Source organism: Panthera uncia, chromosome E1 (genome assembly GCF_023721935.1).
Source record: "Panthera uncia isolate 11264 chromosome E1, Puncia_PCG_1.0, whole genome shotgun sequence".
In the NCBI taxonomy this organism is placed as follows: domain Eukaryota; kingdom Metazoa; phylum Chordata; class Mammalia; order Carnivora; family Felidae; genus Panthera; species Panthera uncia.
The window spans coordinates 7,127,535-7,145,836 of NC_064814.1; the positions used below are offsets into that span (position 1 = coordinate 7,127,535).

An 18,302-nucleotide genomic window follows, 5' to 3' on the forward strand; every position below is an offset into this window, starting at 1 on the left:
GGCTGGCATCCTAATGTTTGTGAATGTGGGCATGGTCTAATGATTGCTTATGTCTGTTCAACCTCACTTCAGCTCAAGGAACACAGAGTGGAGGGGGGCGGGGGGGCACCTGGGTGGCTCAGTCAGTTGAGCGTCGGACTTCTGCCCAGGTCATGATCTTGTGGTTGGAGTTCGAGCCCCGCGTCGGGCTCTGTGCTGACAGCTCAGAGCCCGGAGCCTGCTTCGGAATCTGTGACTCTCTCTCTCTCTCTCTGCCCCTCCCCTGCTGATGCTCTGTCTCTCAAAGACTAAATAAATGTAGGGGCGCCTGGGTGGCTCAGTTGGTTGGGCAACCGACTTCAGCTCAGGTTACGATCTCACAGTTCGTGAGTTTGAGCCCTACATCGGGCTCTGTGCTGACAGCTCAGAGCCTGGAGCCTACTTTAGATTCTGTGTCTCCCCTCTCTCTGCCCCTTCCCTGCTCAAGCTCTGTGTATCTCTGCCTCTCAATAATAAACATTACAAATTTTTTTTAAAAACCTAAATAAACGTAAAAAAACTAAAAAAAAAAAAAAAAAGGTTCTCTGTCTCTCACATCTGTGTTGGGGTGCTTGGGTGGCTCAGTTGGTTAAACATCAGACTCTATGATAAATTACCCTGAGTTGAAGAGGAACAGAGCAAGGTCAGAAGTGGGGGTAGTCTTTTGTGTATGTTCTTGTGCATTTTCTTTCTTGTGTCTGCATCTTGTCTCAGTCACATTTGTAAGCTCTTTAAAAGATTCCTCAACTTCCTTGGGGCACCTGGGTGGCTCAGTCGGTTGAGCATCTGACTTCGGCTCAGGTCAAGATCTCGCATTCGTGGGTTCGAGCCCCCTATCTGTACTGACAGCTCTGTACTGACAGCTCGGAGCCTGGAGCCTACTTGGGATTCTGTGCCTCCCTCTCTCTCTCTTTCTCTCTCTGACCCTCCCCTGCTTGTGCTCTGTCTCTCTCTGTCTCTCAAAAAGTAAAATAAAATGTTAAAAAAAAAATCCCTCAACTTCCTTTAAAATGCTCCCTTGTCAGTAAAATGATAGGTACCATATTTCAGATGCAAAGTGTGGTTGGTGGTTGTCTCCTTCCAAGGCCTGGGAGCTCCTGGAGGTTGGGAGCCTTGCCTGGCTGGCTACACCGTCTCCATCTTCTCCCTTGCTGCCTGACATCTTAAAGGGCCCAGTAAATGCAGTGGCGACTGCCAAGTGTTGGCTCAGTCAGGAACCAGCCACCCTCTCTCCTCTTAAACCTGCTTTTTGACCAGTGATGGGTCTAGGAAGGGTTAGAAACAGCGGTTTCCTCTGCGTGCAGAAAGCTGACCTGCAAGGTGGAGAAGCATGCCTTGGCCATTTTAGCGGCTAGGGTAGCCAGGCCAGTCTCGTAACTTCTAAGTAGAGGTATTGGCTTAGTCTCTATCCCTTTGGGAGAAGCTCAGAGGCTGCCGATGTGACCATAATTCATATTAAAATATTTTTGTGTACAGCTGCCTTAAAAATGGAGTCAGCGCAGTCACGAATGGTCATGTCTTTCTTACTCTTCTTGGAGGTGGCCTGGAACTTCTCTTACCTTCTTGGCCACTTGGGAATTTGGTTCTTGTATCCCCCTTAGCCACCACCCCTCCCCAACCCCACCCTGGGGGAAGGTATTGGACAGATCCCAGCAGGCTCAGGCATAGCTCCCCGCCTCTGCAGCTGGGGTTATAAATAACCACCAAAACTAAACAGTCAAATAACCACATTTTGAAAATGGCTTTAAAAAAAAAAAATCACCCTAATCTTGATTCCATGGTACTTCTCCTGCCCTTGCCCTTCATCACCCGCCTTCTCTACTTATCTACCTCCCTTCCCTGATCCAATCTCCCTCGGGAAGTCCATCTGCCCACAAAGCCTGCCTGTGATAAAGACATCCTTTTCCACGTTTGACAAGGCCAAAGCCCTCCAGGGGTGTAGTTATAGTTACAAGGTGTTGTTATGGCAGCGGAGGCCTCAGGGCAACATATGTTCCTGGGTGGTAATTGGGTTTGCTCTAACAGACTGTCTCTCCTTGGGTTCTCCGTGCCCAAATTCACTTATCAAGAAGACCAGGGAATTGTCATTATGGATAGGACTTCTTTTTTTTTTTTTTTTTTTTGAGTAAGCTCCGCCCACCTTGAGGGCTTGAACTCACAACCTGGAGATCAGGAGTCACATGCCCTACTGACTGAGCCAGCCCGGCGCCCCGCCTTCATTTTTTTTATTCGAGCGAAACCAAGTTCCTGTTTATTCCCCAGGATGGAACATACCCAGCGATCCTGGGTTGAGACTTTTTGGACTGCAGGCATTTTCGCGTACCCATTCAACCAATATTTACTGAGCATCTGATAAGTGCTGGGCTCGGACTGGGAGCTGAGTGCACACTGTGGATAAACGGACATGGTCCTTCCCCTCCCAGAGCAGACAATGCAGGACAAGTGCGTATAGAGGGGGCTGGGAGAGTATGACTTTCGAGAATAAGACATCTTAACCTCACTGCTGCCCCCAAGCTGCCTTTATTTATTTATTTTTCTTTTGGCAGGGTGCGGTTCAGTTTCTCTCCACAGGCACACGCTTTATTACTGTGCACATTTTTTTCATAGATGCGCTCAGCGTTTGCATGAAATTTCACATTTTCTTACATATTCTCAACATTCGCCATGTGTCTCTATGGCCTTCATAACTGTAATTATAATTGCTGGGTGATGTCGCTCTGGTACTGTGACATCAAGTGCTCATTCTGAGGCGCCTGGGGCGGGGGGGGGCTTGGTTGAGCGTCCGATTCTTGATTTCGGCTCAGGTCGTGATCCCAGGGTTGTGGGATCGAGCCCCATGTTGGGCTCTGAACTGAGCGTGGAGCCTGCTTGAGATTTTCTCTCTCCTTCTGCCCCTCCCTACTGCGCGCCCACCCCCTCTCACTCTCTCTACCTCAAATTAAAAAATAAAAAATGTGCTCATTCCTCTATTCGAGATTATTGAGGGTCTTTTGTCAGATAACGCTGTAGCGAGCGTCTGCATGCCTCCATAGGTCTGTCCTGTTACTATGTCTACCCTTTATATATTGCTTTATTTCTTTCCGCAAACTGGGGAAACACTTGCCCAAATTTAAAGTGTCACCATCATTGTGTGAGGGTGCCAATTTTAAGACATTGTTCCCAGAAGTGATTAAGTGTTACCATTTAATAAGATCTTGCAATTTTTTTTAAGATCGTGTTATTTCGTCAGAACGAAAACTGTGCCTCCAATGTGCTTTTTAAAATTTATTTTTTTTAATGTTTTTAAATGTTTATTTATTTAAATTTTTTTTAAATTTATTTTTGAGACAGAGAGAGACAGAGCCTGATCAGGGGAGGGGCAGAGAGAGGGGGAGACACAGAATCCGAAGCAGGATCCAGGCTCTGAGCTGTCGGCACAGAGCCCGACGTGGGGCTCGAACTCACGGAGCATGAGATCATGACCTGAGCTGAAGTCGGACGCTCAACCAACTGAGCCACCCAGGCGCCCCTAAATGTTTATTTATTTTAAAAATGTTAATTTTTGAGAGAGAGAGAGAGAGAATAAGTGGGGGAGGAGCGGGGCGGGGGGCACAGAAACTGAAGCAGGCTCCAGGCTTTGAGCTGTCAGCACAGAGCCCCATGCGGGTCTTGAACTCATTAACTGTGAGATCATGACCTGAGCTGAAGTCAGACGCTTAACTGACTGAGCCACCTGGGCGCCCCTATTTAGTTTTTTTTTTTTGAGAGAGAGCATGCGCACCTGCACTAGCAGGGGAGGGGACGGGGGGGGGGGGGGGAGAGAGAGAGAGAGAGAGAGAGAGAGAGAGAGAGAGAGAATCTTAAGCAGGCTCCACGTTCAACGTGAAGCCTGACACGGGGCTCAATCCCACAACCCTGAGCGGAAATCAAGAGCCAGACTGGCTGAGCCACCCAGGCGCCCCTCCAATGTGCTTTTGATTTTTATTTCTGGTTAGGATATACGTCAGTCTTCCATGTGTCCCTTTACCAGTTCTGTTTCCTCTTCCATGAAATCCCACTCATTACTCATTTCCCTACTGAGGCCTTGATGATTTTTTCTTTCTTTTTTTAATGTTTATTTTATTTACTTTTGAGACAGGGAGAGAGGCAGTGAGCGAGAGCACAAAGCGGGGAGGGGCAGAGAGAGGGAGAGAGAGAATCCCAAGCAGGCTCCACACTGTCAGCGCAGAGCCCAGGGCAGGGCTCGGTCCCACAGATCACGAGATCACGACCTGAGCCGAAATCAAGAGTCGGGCGCTTAACCGACTGAGCCACCCAGGCGCCCCTTGATGACTTTCTTTTTAAGTCCGAACGAGGTATAGACAGGTAGACAGACAGATGCCTCGTGCGAGCCACATCCGGTTACAGAGTCAGTTGTGTCAAGAACGCAGACCGTTCGCTTCGTAATCCTTGATCCAGTACTTTCTCCTGCTCTGCTCTGGCTTCCCAGTTACCTCTAGGGGCCAACTCTTAGTCAAGTATGCGTGCTGTTGAGAGAGAATGACACGGTGAACAGAGTATGCAGGTGACAGGAGTTAAAGGAGTGAGGAGGCAGACTCTGTTTTATCTCAGCAAGAGTCAAGGAGCCACTTTAAAACTACAGTCCCTCTTAGCCAACTACAGGAACCTTGAAGACGGTTCTGTAGACGACATTTTCCCAGTGACTTAGGAGAAACTGAGTCCCAGGGAAAAACATTTCCCAAACCAGTCAAACTTCAGGAGGATGAAAACTGACCCTGAATTTTGCCATGCGTAAACTGTGGGTCGTTTTATTTTGTTGGGAGATGCTTTCCCAGGAATGGGGGCTCGGAATGGGTCCCTCTGAGTCATTTACACATGCTTACCCAGCCTCCCTTGTGACTAACTGTACCCAAATGTGAATCAGCTGGCCGAAGCGAGGGATGGAAACCGCGACTAGAAAGAACATTTCTGCATTTAAGGCAAACCAGCACGTACATGGTCCAACGTGTCTTGCTCTAACCAATATCAGAGGCTTAGGATGATTTGTCTTCCTAGACCAGAAATTGCTTGAGGATGAGTGGGCATCTGGTCATTTGCTTACCTGCCTAGCCTTGCCAGTAGATGTCACTACACCAAACCACATTCTCCGAATAAAGGACAAGAAGGAAGGAAGGAGAGGCCTTCAGAAAGGCTAAGTCCAATCACCATGACCCTCTTCTCCCATGACTTCCAGGAGGAAAACTTCCCGTGGAGAACTATCAAGGATGTGTAAATATACACGGTTCCAGACAGTACAGATGCCTGAACTCAGCAGGTCAAGACCCCAGGTTCTAGGCAGTCAGAGTTCTTATCCAGGGGCCTTCCCCAGATCAGGTGGGGAGAACAGCTGTACAGGAAGGGTGGCGGGGTGAGCAGGCCATTTAAATGGGGGTATGTATACCTGATAGAGTTATCTAGGAACAAGAGCCATAGTCTTGGGGCTGTTCCAAGCCTCACTGTGCAGCTGATAGCTCAGGCAAAGCACTCCACCCACCCTCCACCCCTGCTCCTCTGTCCACAGGAGCAGGGGCCATCCCTTGCCTGAGGGCTGCCAGGCAGGGGCTGGCTTATCAGTCCTGCGCCTCCCCAGTGCCAGGCAAACACAGCCACACCATGCCAGGACACCGGGAATGTTCTTAGGAGTTCAGACCATCGTTACTGTTCTCCTTCAAGACAAGTAGAAGCAGCATTAGTAAGCTGGGGAAAAGAGCCACCCTTCCGGAGATTTTTGTCTCATGTGCTGCTCTAGAATTAACGACTGGCATCCTTACCTAGCCCGTAGTGTCCTGCACGGTCTTTCTTCCATTTATCCCACACAACCTCATTCTCTGTGCTGTATGTAGCCTCACTGGCCTGCCTACAGTTCCACTGGAGCACGCTGGTCCCTTCAACCTCAGGACCTTTGCACTTTACTCGCAATGTTCTCCCTCATACCCTTCTACCTACCTCCATACTCCTTCAGATCTCGGCTCAAATGTCGTTTCCTCAGGGAACCCTTTCCAGACTAGATCCAGGCCCCCATTTCGACATTCTGAGGCACCCTGTACATTTCTTCGCGGCCCTCGGTCTCAAGTTTGTAATTGTGTGTTTATTTCGGTGCCTTTCGGATTCTTTATCTTCTATCCCCATAACACACACCCCAGACTTAAGGCTCCGTGAGGGGAGTGTCCGTTTTACCTACCATTGCAACCTCAGTTCCTAGCACAGTACCTACTTAGTGCTTAGTGGGCACTCAGTGACTCCTGGAGGTTTGAAAGAATGGCAAACAGACCAATGAAGGAAGTCAGAAAACGTAGTGTTGCTCGCGTGCACACATTCGTATAGCATTTGTCTACAAAGGACAGTGCCTGATTCTGGTCACTCATCTCCCAAGGAAGACCTGTCAGAGTCCAGAGAAAGTCATGCAAATTAGCAACGGAAAAGTGGAGACAAACTTTAAGTACGAAACAAACTTTAAAAGACTGGAAAGACGGAGGCTGAGGGTCTGAGCCATGCGTACGAAAACGGAAAGGGGTCAGATGCCAGTTTGATTACCAAATCCCCAAAGGTCAGCACAAAGGAAAACCTCTTGAAAACTAGACTGTGGACTCCCCCAGAGAAACGAACCGTGTGTGTTGTTCATCTCTATATCCCTAGCACCTAGTGGGATGCCTGGCACATAGTAGGAGCTCAAGAAAACGCCTGTTGAGCTATTTTGTTGTTAAAGCTTAAAGGCGGGTAGTCTTGGGTCAGGGGATAAGGTAGTAGGCAGTCATTCACTTGGGAAACCCCAAAGGCTGAATGAAAGAATGAAAGAAAGAAAGAGAAGTATGAATAGGGCCAAGAAGGGTTCCTTTACATGTATAGACAATAGCTATACAATAGACTGTTTCAGGGACATTAGGGCTATTCAAGGCCCATCCCTTGACCTTTTGAGATCATACTTATGAAGGGTAATTTACCAGGCGCTCTCACAAAATGCATCTTCTTTCCACCAGCAAGGGCCAAACTCTAAACTATAGAAAGCGCGGGCCTCACCCTACCTCACGTTGTTATCTCCTTCAGTGCCCTCCAGACTCTTGGGCACATGCCCTGTTGGTCCCCTGGGCATATTCTACTCTGGTGTTTCACCAGCGAAGGGAAAATCCCAGAAGGTGGTGCCCTTCAGTCAGAAGTAAAAATGGCTGCATCTCTCAGGGCAACCAAAGCCTGGGCCTGGTATTCCTGAGCCCACAGCAGGGAGGCCATTAGCCCCTGTCCCAAGAATCCCTGCGACCAGCATCTCTGGCATTTAGCCTTCCATCCCTGGCACTTAACCCCCTGGCCCCTTAAGCAGGGACATTTCAAATAGTTTTTCTTGGAGCCGTGGAGGGTTCAAAAGAATTCTTATGCATTAAAAAAAATAAATCCTCCCAAAACAGCCATTGAGCTGCTCTGCCTCACTTATTTCTTCCCTCGCCCAGCAGTGGGAGGCTTACAGGAAAGGCTAAAGCGTTGGATGTATGTCCATTAGACTCATTCCAGCCAGTTGCACGCGTCTCATCCCAGATGGTACCCGAGTCTTAGGGCCCAGGAGGGGTATCTTGAAACAGAGGGCACATGTATCAGGTAAATACTTTTGACTCTTGTCAATGGTGTGCTGATGCGTCACGGTGGCAACTAGTCCCGGGGGCTTCCCCTCTCTGCACCCCACCCCCTGCCCACCTTCCAGCAGCCCATAAATCACTGAGTATTAAATACTGTCCAGAGGACCCTTTTTACCCCACCTCTCTCGGGGGCTCCCTGCCAGGCAGAAGTTTACAGCAAACTAAGCAGGGAGAAAAGAAAATGGGCAACGGGCAACGGTGCTCATCATTTATCAGCCAAACACACGCTTCCCCACCGAGCTGTCGGACAGGCCGGGCAAGCGGTGTAGCCGGTGTGTTGTGGCCGTGGAGAACACAATCCAGCAAGGGTGCAATTTATTTTGTTCCCCCACCTCAGAGATGGGGAGACAGAGTCCCAGGGGCGAGTGCCTTTCGTTTTTGATTACGGTGGTTTCAGAATTCAAGCACACTTTTTTGGTCCTGGATCAATTCTTTTTTTTTTTTTCTTTCTTTTACTTTATTTATTTTGAAGAGAGAGAGACAGGGACAGAGCACGGGAGTGGGGAAGGGGCAGAGAGAGAAGGAGGGAGAGAGAATCCCAAGCAGGCTCTGCATTGTCAGCATGGAGCCCAACGTGGGGCTCAAACTCACGCACAGTGAGATCATGACCTGAGCCGAAACCAAGAGTCCACTCTTAACCATCAGAGCCACGCAGGCATCCGGGTCCCGGATCAATTACCAGGACCTCCTTCCCACCCTCCTCTGGTGAGGCTTCCATAGGGCCTCCTCTTGTCGCCTCTCTTTTGACCCCACAAAGAGCTTTCTCACTTTACCTGCCACACTACAGAAATTTCTTAAGAGTCTTGGCTCTGGAGCTCTGGAGGCCTTGATCAGAGAGCAATGCTGCCCTTCTACCCCCTTTCATTTTCTCCCATTTCTCCAAATGGAAACCCCCCAGCTTCCCCATCTCTCTCCCCTCCTCCAAGCTGGGAAGCTCGGAGGAAGCAAATGGATTTGATCCTAGGCTAGTCCGCTGAAGGAAAGACACGCTTTGCCAAGGAGAAGTTCCAAAAAATGTTCGACTCCCACACCAGGAACAGCTGGAACCTGCCAGATTCACCTCCATCATTTCTGAGCACAGCTTCCTGTGATATAAACAGAGGCAGAATTTGAAAGAGTTTAAGGCTGGGGAAGTGACAGGGAGGCAGGGTAGTAGGTGGTCTGACGGGTGGCATGGCTGGTCCGGCCTGTTTTCCTAACTCTGACCTTCAGCCTCTGGGGAAGGGATGGACCTATAGGTCTGTATCCCTCTGACCCCCACCCTCCCAGTGCCCAGTAGCAGGTTATACACACAGTCCTTAAAAGCAGGTGGGCCTGTCACTTTTATCTATATAACTTTCAACCCATTTCCTAACCTCTCGGAGCCTCAGTTTTCCTCCCTGTGAGATGGGGGTGATTATACCTACTGTATAGGGTATAATAATGCTGAGAATTAAATGAGATTATGTGTACAGATTACCTAGCCTACAGGAAGCACCCAGTAGGTGGATGTTTTCTTCCATGCTGTGTAGCAGGGTCACATGGCCTTTAGCATCCTGATTATATATCCCTTCCTTCCAGGGGTCCTGATGTTACTGTCTCCACAGATGGTACATGCTTCTTGGGCATTTTGAGGAATGCAGGCCCACCACTGGTTCAGGGATCCCAGGATTTTCAATCTGTCCTCGGAAGAATTCAGAGTTGAGTGTACAGGGGCCGAGAAATCGGCAGGGTTGGGTTCTAAACCCTGGCTTGACATTCTAGGCCAACACCCAGGAGATCAAAGAATTGGAAAGAGCTCCTGGGTGGGACTTCCAAGGAAGGTGCCAACTTGTGTGATATTATCAGAGTGGCATGGAAGAAGCAAGGCCGAGCTGCTTCCTACCCCAGCAGAATACAGGATACTTTGTAGACTACCAGGCCTTTGCCCAAGTTGATTGGAAGCAGGGGTCACAAAGGCCACTGGTGGAATGTACTGGAACATTCCAGGCCCTTCCGCTGCACAACAACACAAATCCTCGAGGCTTGGAGCCATCAGGGGCTTCCAGAATTGAGCACAAGTTCCTCACCCTCCATGATGCACAGCAGGAGAAACCATCTACTCTGAACAGAGGGCGATTCTAAGTGCCATGAGTCACTAAATGGAAGGAGTGTCCATCCAGCCCTTTGGAAGTTTTTCATTAAATAGACTCAGCTGCCAAAGCCATTTTGTTGAGCCAGAGCCATCTTGTGGAATACGTGTGTTGGGTACAGGATATCCACAGGAAAAACCAGGAATAGATACCTAATTCAGTCAGGGCTTGAAGAATTGGACGGGATATAACCGGACTTCACTCTCTGAGTCAGACGCAGGTTTACCATGAAGCTAACGAAACTTTAAGAGTCAGAGCCCCTCATTTGTACAGAACCTTCTAGGGCCTTGTGCCTGGTTCTCTAATGTCTTTACTCTGTAACCGAAAGAGGAACGCCCCAATGACAAGCATCAAGGCCTCACAAAACCTGGAGGCTTCACTCCTTTCGGTCTACAGGACGTTGAGCCCCAACTGAATTTCAAGAGTGATCAGAAACACTCAAGAGGGGTCATTTGGAGAAATAATCCATCGCTTAAACAGCCAAGGCTGTTTCACCACTGCTGGCTGCAGTGGCTCACGGTAGTTGCCAGCAAGAAATACCAGAGCAAACGTTTCCCTTTGCTCAGAACTGGGGAGAAGGAAATCAGACTACAGACCGACTTTCCAATCACTCCTTCCTTCCGTTATATTTAGCATACCTTTCACTTGGATTTCATGACACTTGATGCCTGATGTGGAGCATGGTGTGAGGGGCAGGGAGAGGGATTGGATGTGCAATCAGATGGAGAATGTTTAGGGTTTTGTAGCTTATTTGCCCTGGGGTGATTGTATTTTTTTTAAATTTTTTTTAACGTTTTTTATTTATTTTTGAGACAGAGAAAGACACAGCATGAACAGGGGAGGGGCAGAGAGAGAGGGAGACACAGAATCCCAAACAGGCTCCAGGCCCTGAGCGGTCAGCACAGAGCCCGACGCGGGGCTCGAACCCACGGACCGTGAGATCATGACCTGAGCCGAAGTCAGATGCTTAACCGACCGAGCCACCCAGGCGCCCCTGGGGTGATTGTATTTTTGAGGCCAACTTGAAGAAGGTACATGGGAAGAGAAGAGGGAAATCTAAAGGGGGTTAAGGGGCGCCTGGCTGGCTCAGTCAGTAGAGCGAGCACGTGATGCTCGATCTCAGGGTTGTGAGTTCGAGCCCCATGTTAGGCATAGCAATTACTTTTAAAAAAATAAAAATCTTTAAAAAAAATAAAGAGAGCTGAGACTCCACAGTCTCCTGGGAGTGTACGTAACCCAACCTGTCTTCTCCAAAGGCTTTGATCTCTGAGGAGGTCCAGGTGTGAGGGAAGCAACCTGTTGCCACCAAGGTGCTGCTCTAGAAACCAAACGGTACCCCAAGGCGCCCATGGTCACGTGACACAGCAGCACGCGGCAGAAGTAGAGTTCATTTGAATTCCTTTTTTTAAATGTTTATTTATTTTCGAGCGAGTGCAAGTTGGGGAGGGGCAGAGGACAGAGGATCCGAAGCGGCCTCTGCGCTGACAACAGACAGCCTGATGTGGGGCTCAAACTCATGAACTGGGAGACCGTGGCCTGGGCCAAAGCTGGGCGCCCCACTAACTGAGCCATCCAGGTGCCTCTGGATGAATGAATTCATTTCATTTTTTGACAGGCACGACCTGCATGCTGGTCACAGTGCTGGTGAGGCCATAAGAGTGATGAGTGAGACGCACCTGTTCTCTTTAGGAAACTTCTCTATTTTAGAGAGGAGGACATTTGTAAAAAATGAAAAATGCCAGCCTGGGTGTTCCATAGGCCAAAGAGCCAAATCTTATGTCTCTCATAGTGACCTTTTAGGGAGATCGTGGGGGTAGCGCTGGTTCCCGAGACATTCCCTTAAAAGATTAGCAGGGTTTGGGGCACCTGGGTGGCTCAGGCAGGTAAGTGTCCAACTTCAGCCCAGGTCATGATCTCACAGCTCATGAGTTCGAGCCCCACGTCACGCTCTGTGCTGACAGCTCAGAGCCCGGAGCCTGCTTGGGATTCTATGTCTCTCTCTCTGCCCTTTCCCCCCTCACGCTCTGTCTCTCTCTCTCTCTCCCTCTCTCAAATATGAATAAACATTAAAAATTTTTTAAAAAAGGTTTAGCAGAGCTGGCACATATCAGAGATCCCTCACTCTTAAACATATCTAACTCCTTTCTTTGGAGACAGCTTGATTGAGGCATAAATTACATACCATCAAATTCACTTATTACATATGTATCATCATGTGATTTTTAGCAAATTTATAGACTCGTGCAACCATCACCACATTCCAGTTTTAGGTCATTTTATCACACCAAAAAGTTTTACCGTGCTCGTTTTCAGGCAACCCTTGCTCCCTTCCCAGTCCCAGGCAACCACTGATCTGCTTTCTGTCTCTATAAGTTTGCCTTTTCTGGGCATTTCTTATAAATGGAATCCCATACTATGTGGTCTTTTGCATCTGGCTGCTTTCACTTAGCATGATGTGTTTGAGGTCTATGCATGCTGCGGCACATATCACTAGGTCGTTCATTTTTATTGCTGAATAGTATTCTATCTAAATTCCCTCAAAAGTCATTTATGTCTTCAGACAACACTAAACAGGATGCAGGAGCCCTGGTCTCCTACCCTGTGTCTGATTTTCTGAGTGGCCTCTGACCACTTGTCTTGGGCATCCGTTTCTCCATCCGTAAAGTGAAAAAAAATCTACTCTGTATTTTCCATGGAGTGCCCCTAGGACCAGCATTCCAAAATGTCGATGTCTCTGATCCCACATTTATTTACCCTCTCCCTGTTTGAAGACTTCCACCATATCCTATGTTGTTAAGGATGAGGAATCTTCATTTTGAAAAAACCTGCCGTTTCGGAGGCAAATCTGATTCCCAGATTGGGGAACGAAGAACGGAGGAGTCAATGTCATCCGGTCCGAAAGAAGGAGAGCGAGCAAGCGAGAGAAGTAAGCCAGAAGACAGGAAGCGGTGGGCCGCAGCATGTCTGATGAAATGTGTCAGACACGGTACCGAAGGTCAAAATCCAGGCCATCTAGTTACCTTGGGAGTAAGAGGGAAGGGATAGAGAGAGAGAGAGAGAGGCCACCAGAGTGGGAGAGGTGTGGAGGGCTGGGATCCCCTCCCTGCTCTCGTTCCCATAACCTCATTCATTCCCTCAACCCTCCTTCCCAACCCCTTTCCAGCCGCTCTGCTCCTTCAGTTCTGACCCCATTTCCTCAGGATCTCGTTCCCTGAGGAGCCGGGCCTGACATTTCAGACAGAGGCTGAGGAAAGGAGGTAGGTCGGAAAGAGACACTGTGTGTCTGCGTCATCTGATTTTCTGTTTTATCATTTTGGAACCCAAAGGCCAGAGACGGAAGCACTTAGACATTTACCTGGAAATTCAGAGACAGTCCCCCAGATACCAAGGAATACGAAGAGCCGTCTATTCTCTGAACAACTGTTACTGAGAATCAGGTTCGGGAGGGTAAAAACGGCGATCTGGAGTTCCCATTCTTGTTGGTAACCGTGGCAAAAACGCTCAGGGTGAGGGTCAAGGTGTCCTGGAACTAGGGCTGGACAGCACCTTCAAAACTAGAACGCTTCTCTTGGCTCTGAGGACGCCAGCCTTCTCCTAATTCAGGAATCAGCAGGACAACACCTCCCTGCTGATCCTCGGATCGGCCAGAATTCCCCACAGCCTTTTGCCCGCGGTACTCCCTCAGACTCCTGCAACTTTTAAGACTCCAGGCCCTAGGGGGACTGCTCGGAGAGTGGCTGTACCTCTGACTCACTCCTGTAGGAAAAGTGACTCCCATTCTTTGAGTCCTCGTTTGTTTGTGACAACTGTGGACATCCCCAAAGTAGGTTGGGATCAAGGAACTGAGCATTTGCTGTTGCAGCCCTCTGAGGCAACTAAGTCTCCTACAGAGGAGAAACAATTTATTGATCTGCTTTGCGTAAGCAATCTTCCACTCTTGCTGTTTTTGAGTGCCTGCCTCTGACCGAAAGGCCCTGAAAGCAGGAGCCACATCATGTCTCAATAGGAATAGCGTCTAGCCCGGGACCATTTCGGCATACAGGCTTCAAGGCCTGCTGGGTTGTGAGTTCCAGGGTAGGGAGCGTGTCTCCGAATATCACGGTCATTCCTTAGTGCCAAGCTCTGTGTCTGGCACGGAGTCGTTGTCTGAATACATTCGTGATGAGTAAATTAATGAATGACCATCACGTGGACAAGGATGATGGGGGGACAGTCGCAAAGGTTTTGTTTTGTTTTGTTTTTGCAAGCTGGAAGACGCTTTGTAAGGCATCTGCAAGATATGCGTAGCATCACCCAGCCTCCCCAAAGCCATAGTTTCTCTCAGTGGAGGAAAAAGACAAGAGTTTATCTTCAGATGAGGTCTTTATCCTCACCATCAAGCCCGTGCCAGGAGAAGCTATCTGTGATAGAAAAGGGAATAAGAGACAGCTGCTTGGGTGTGATACCTGAGTAAGGAGCGGACGGGGATCTCCTATGCCTGCCTTCTCACTCCTTCAGCTAGGTCAGCTTGAATGTCGTCTGCCAACAACTTATCAAGAAGGACCATGACTCTCTGGCCTCAGAAGATCCAATTCTCCAGCTACACTGTCTCCGCTAGCTCTTCTTCCACTGTCCGGGCCCTCATTTTCTGGTACCTCGGCTTTAGAACAAAAGTTAAACACCACGTCCTTGAGACTGCCCACATTACCCTTCTCTCCAAGGGAAGAGTGCATCTTCCAATACTGTGCCATTTTATCTTTAGAACAACTCTTCGAGGTTAATGGAGCAGAGGTGATGCTTGCATAGAGAAAGGAAGCCACCTGCCCAAAGTATTTCAAGCTTCCTCATCCCAGGGCTTTAACCTCTAACCCATCCTGTATGGCTCAACCAATAAAAATCACTCATCATCTCCTAAAATTGTCTGAGAATTTACTTGTTGAGGGGTCCAGAAATGGGATATGTTGTCAGGCGAGAACAGATTTCAAGAGACCAACTAGCCATCCTTTGGTTCTTACCATCCTTTGGCTGTTAGGTCAGCCAGTGGTCTAGAAGTTGAGTTGGTTGGGAAAGTACTTGAATTTGGAGCCAAACGACCTGTGATGTAAGTCCCAGGTCTGCCATTTACTGAGTGAATGCTCTTGAACAAGTCATCTAATACCTGTGACTTAGACATTTACCTGGAAACTCAGAGTTAGTCCCCCAGGTACCAAGGAATATCAAGAGCGCTCTATTCTCTGAACAACTGCTACCGAGAATCAGGTTCAGGTTCGTCCCTGTAAAATAGGGACAAAATGTCTGCATTTTTTTCCCGCTTTACAGGGGTGTGGTGAAAATTAAATGAGATGATGTATGTGAAAGCTATAAAGTAGTAGAAAAATGTTGATTTGAACATCTCAACCAAATTTGCATCTTTGGAGACGCTTTATGTAAAAGATAAGTAGTAATCCATCTGTGTTCATGAGAGAGTTTTACAAGAATAGTTCAACTGCAGAGTCAGGCTGCCTGAGTAACCTTGGGCATGCTATTTCTTTCTGAAACTTCATTGAATCAGAGATGATACCCATCTCACAGGGGTGATAACAAGCATTAAATGAGAGAATGAACACACAGTCCTTAACATGTACCTGACATAGAGAAGGAAACTCAGTGAATGTTAGCTGCTACCATTACTGATTTTGTTAATGGAGATGTGGGACAGGGCGGTTCCATAAGATCTGATAAAAATCTGAGCTAGAAATCAAAAGGACTCACCTTTTTGGCCCTTAGTTTCCTTACTCGCTCCCTAATAAAAATCTATGGTTTTCTTCTTCCAGATTGTCGTGAGAATGTAAAAAAAAAAAAAAAAAAAATGATAAAAAGAATATGAAGACTTTGAACTAATTGCAACTGAGGAATATTATAGGTTGCAAGACACTTTTTAAGAAACTGAGTTAAGTTTATAAAGACTCTGATTTTTTTTATCAGTTCATCAGTTTTTGTTCATTTCTATCTGCCTGTGTTAAAGTTGTCTTCTTCATGGAAAAGAATTACAGCGTTTCCCAGCCAATAAAAAAGATTTCAAATGCCAGATCTTGAAGTATACCCTTCAACTCCGCTAGAGTATACTTTTTGCAAAGAAAACCATTCTTCAGGATGTTCCACTGCCTCAGTTTGTTTTGTGTATGTAAACTGATTTTAGTATTCAACCAACTCTTGAATTTCCACTTTGGGTATTATCTGTTTTCAATACATAATCACGGAATGACCTCTCCTTGCCTTGCAGGATGCTCCCAGATTACCTCCTTTTCTCTGATTAGCTAGTATGGCTTCAGGGAATACCTTCATTTTAACATTAAAGTGGGCAAAAACAGAAATAGAAAGATAAATCTGTAGCAAGATCAAAAATAGAATTCATAGCTAAATATAAATCTGGAGGGAATTATCCAATTATTTGTGTGGTCCCTTATCGCAGACAATCCAGGGTTCATTGCCTTTTGCTTTTTCCATATATAGAACAAAACAGTTAATAAATACCAAGTGTAATATTTTTTCTTTTGAAGAGTAATAGTTTTTAATAGTAACTTAAGTGGTGTTTCCTTCCCAAATATCCTCATATATATTATAGCATTGATTTTTACAAAAGCATGCATCCTCTTTGGGGACCGTCTCATCTCATTTTGACTTGTAGGTCAGAGAGCATAAAACTGGGAAGACCAGGATTTGCTAATGGAGTCACTGTGCAAATTTGGGCAAGTTTCTCACTTTGTTCCTTCCACTCTGCTGAGTTAGACTTGGAATGGACGGCTCTGAAGGGAAATTCCCAGCTCCTTTTCAGTCTCAATATAATTTACAGGCTAGCAGCTGCTTTTTTTTTTTTTTTTTTTTTTTTGGGTTGGACCCACACCAGCTAGGGACTTGGAAACGTGGAGAAAGACAAATGTGGGTGTCACATGAGGCACGGTAGCCATTAAGTGCACGAAGATAATGCAAATCGCACGCAAATATATGCAAACTTTGTATTAATGTGTAGAATCTTACTTTGGAGCTTGCAAGCAGCACTGAGATCCTATGAGGACTCAAAACTCACATTTTTAGGTTAAATCAAAAGTAATGCTTTTTGAACTTATCGCTTTCTTGGTGCTTGCTGGGCTCAATTGCTGGAAGTTTGACACTCCTCCCTACCCCCCATAATGATTTTACTAGTATTTGATTCCATCTTACACCCGGCCCCGCCCCCGCTTAGCCTGACGTCACGTGACAGAATATTTGCATACTACCTGGGACTGGGTGTGACGCTCCCCTTTTCTGCGTCTTCTCATTGGTGGCACTGGAGAACCAGCCCTCTTCCGGATGGACCAATCAGCGGCCCCTCGGGCAGAGGAAAGCGGGAGGGGGTGGGATGAGGGTGGGGTCTAGGGTTGGATCGCTAGGCATATCGACCAATCATCCACTAGAAAGGGAAGAACAAGCCGCGAATTGGTTGGGAGGAGGGGTCTGGGGGTATGCGGGCCAATGAGAGCTCTGGGCTGAGGGGGCCGGTCTCCGCCCCGCAGGGCAGATAAGCGGCCGCAGCGGGGGTTGGGGGGCTGTGTGGGGCTCGCTGTGGGGCCGAGGCAGGCAGGCTGTCGGGCGGGCGATGGCGGGGGCCGCAGCGGGCTGCAGAGGCGGAGGTCCCTGGGGGCCGGGGCGCGGAGGGGCCGGGGGGCTCCGGCGGGGTTGCTCTCCCCCAGCCCCCGTCGGCTCCCCCCGGGCTGGGCTGCAGCCGCTCAGGGCCACGGTCCCCTTCCAGCTGCAGCAGCCGCACCAGCGCCGGGACGGGGGTGGCCGCGCAGGTGAGCCGGGCCTGGAGCGGGTACCGGGGGGAGGAGTCGTTGGGGGAGGGGGGGCGCGTGACGGGGGGGAGGGGTGTGGGGAGAAGCGTGAGGGGGAAGTGGACGGGGGCGAGGGGAGAGAAAGGGGGTCGCGCAAAGTCTGCGAGGGCGGCGAGAGCGAGGAGCGGTGAACGCTGGGTCCACCGCTGGGACAGAGTGTGCGGGGAGTCGGGGCCGGGAGGTGAGGGGAGGGACATGGCAGACGGAGGCTGGCTTTGGGGGCGTAACCGAAAAGTGGGCAGAGGTGTCGTGTGGGGGTGAGTGGAAGACGCAGGGGTGGCAGCGAGGTGTGAGGAAGCAATGAGTGGCGCGTGAAGGGGGCGCCCTGTGCAGGCTGGCGCTGGAGCGAGGAGCCGGTGGGCGCTGGACGTCTGCACCGGGAGGGGGAGGGGCATGGAGGAGAGCCCCGTGGAGCCATGTGTTACTTCTCCAACTTGAGTTTGGCCCCGGCATCCCGCTCCACAGCTCTGGAGTTCCTTTCCCCAGCCCTTCACGTGCACTTCCCTTTATGCCACCTCCCGGAGCTGATTTCATCCGAGCCGTTGGAATAAGTTAGTTTAACGGCGTTCACTACGGTACAAACGCTCCGCTCCGATTTCCCTACATTCCTCTTGGTGTGGCCCACAAGTTGTATGCTCCCAGATCATTGACCTGCTTAATATGGCTGTCTCATTCCAAGCATCGTGTGTGTGTGTGTGTGT

General features: G+C 48.8%; 1 protein-coding gene across 1 annotated transcript in view; it reads left to right on the forward strand.

The window, feature by feature from the left end:
- The first annotated feature begins 17,294 nt into the window (after positions 1-17,294).
- The window catches only part of FAM117A (family with sequence similarity 117 member A), a 43,350-nt gene continuing 42,342 nt past the window's right edge, over positions 17,295-18,302 (forward strand). Inside the window, exon 1 of the mRNA XM_049635864.1 lies at positions 17,295-17,562. Coding sequence (XP_049491821.1) covers positions 17,367-17,562 — 196 coding nt within the window. The 5' untranslated portion in view covers positions 17,295-17,366. The remainder of the gene's footprint in view (positions 17,563-18,302) is intronic.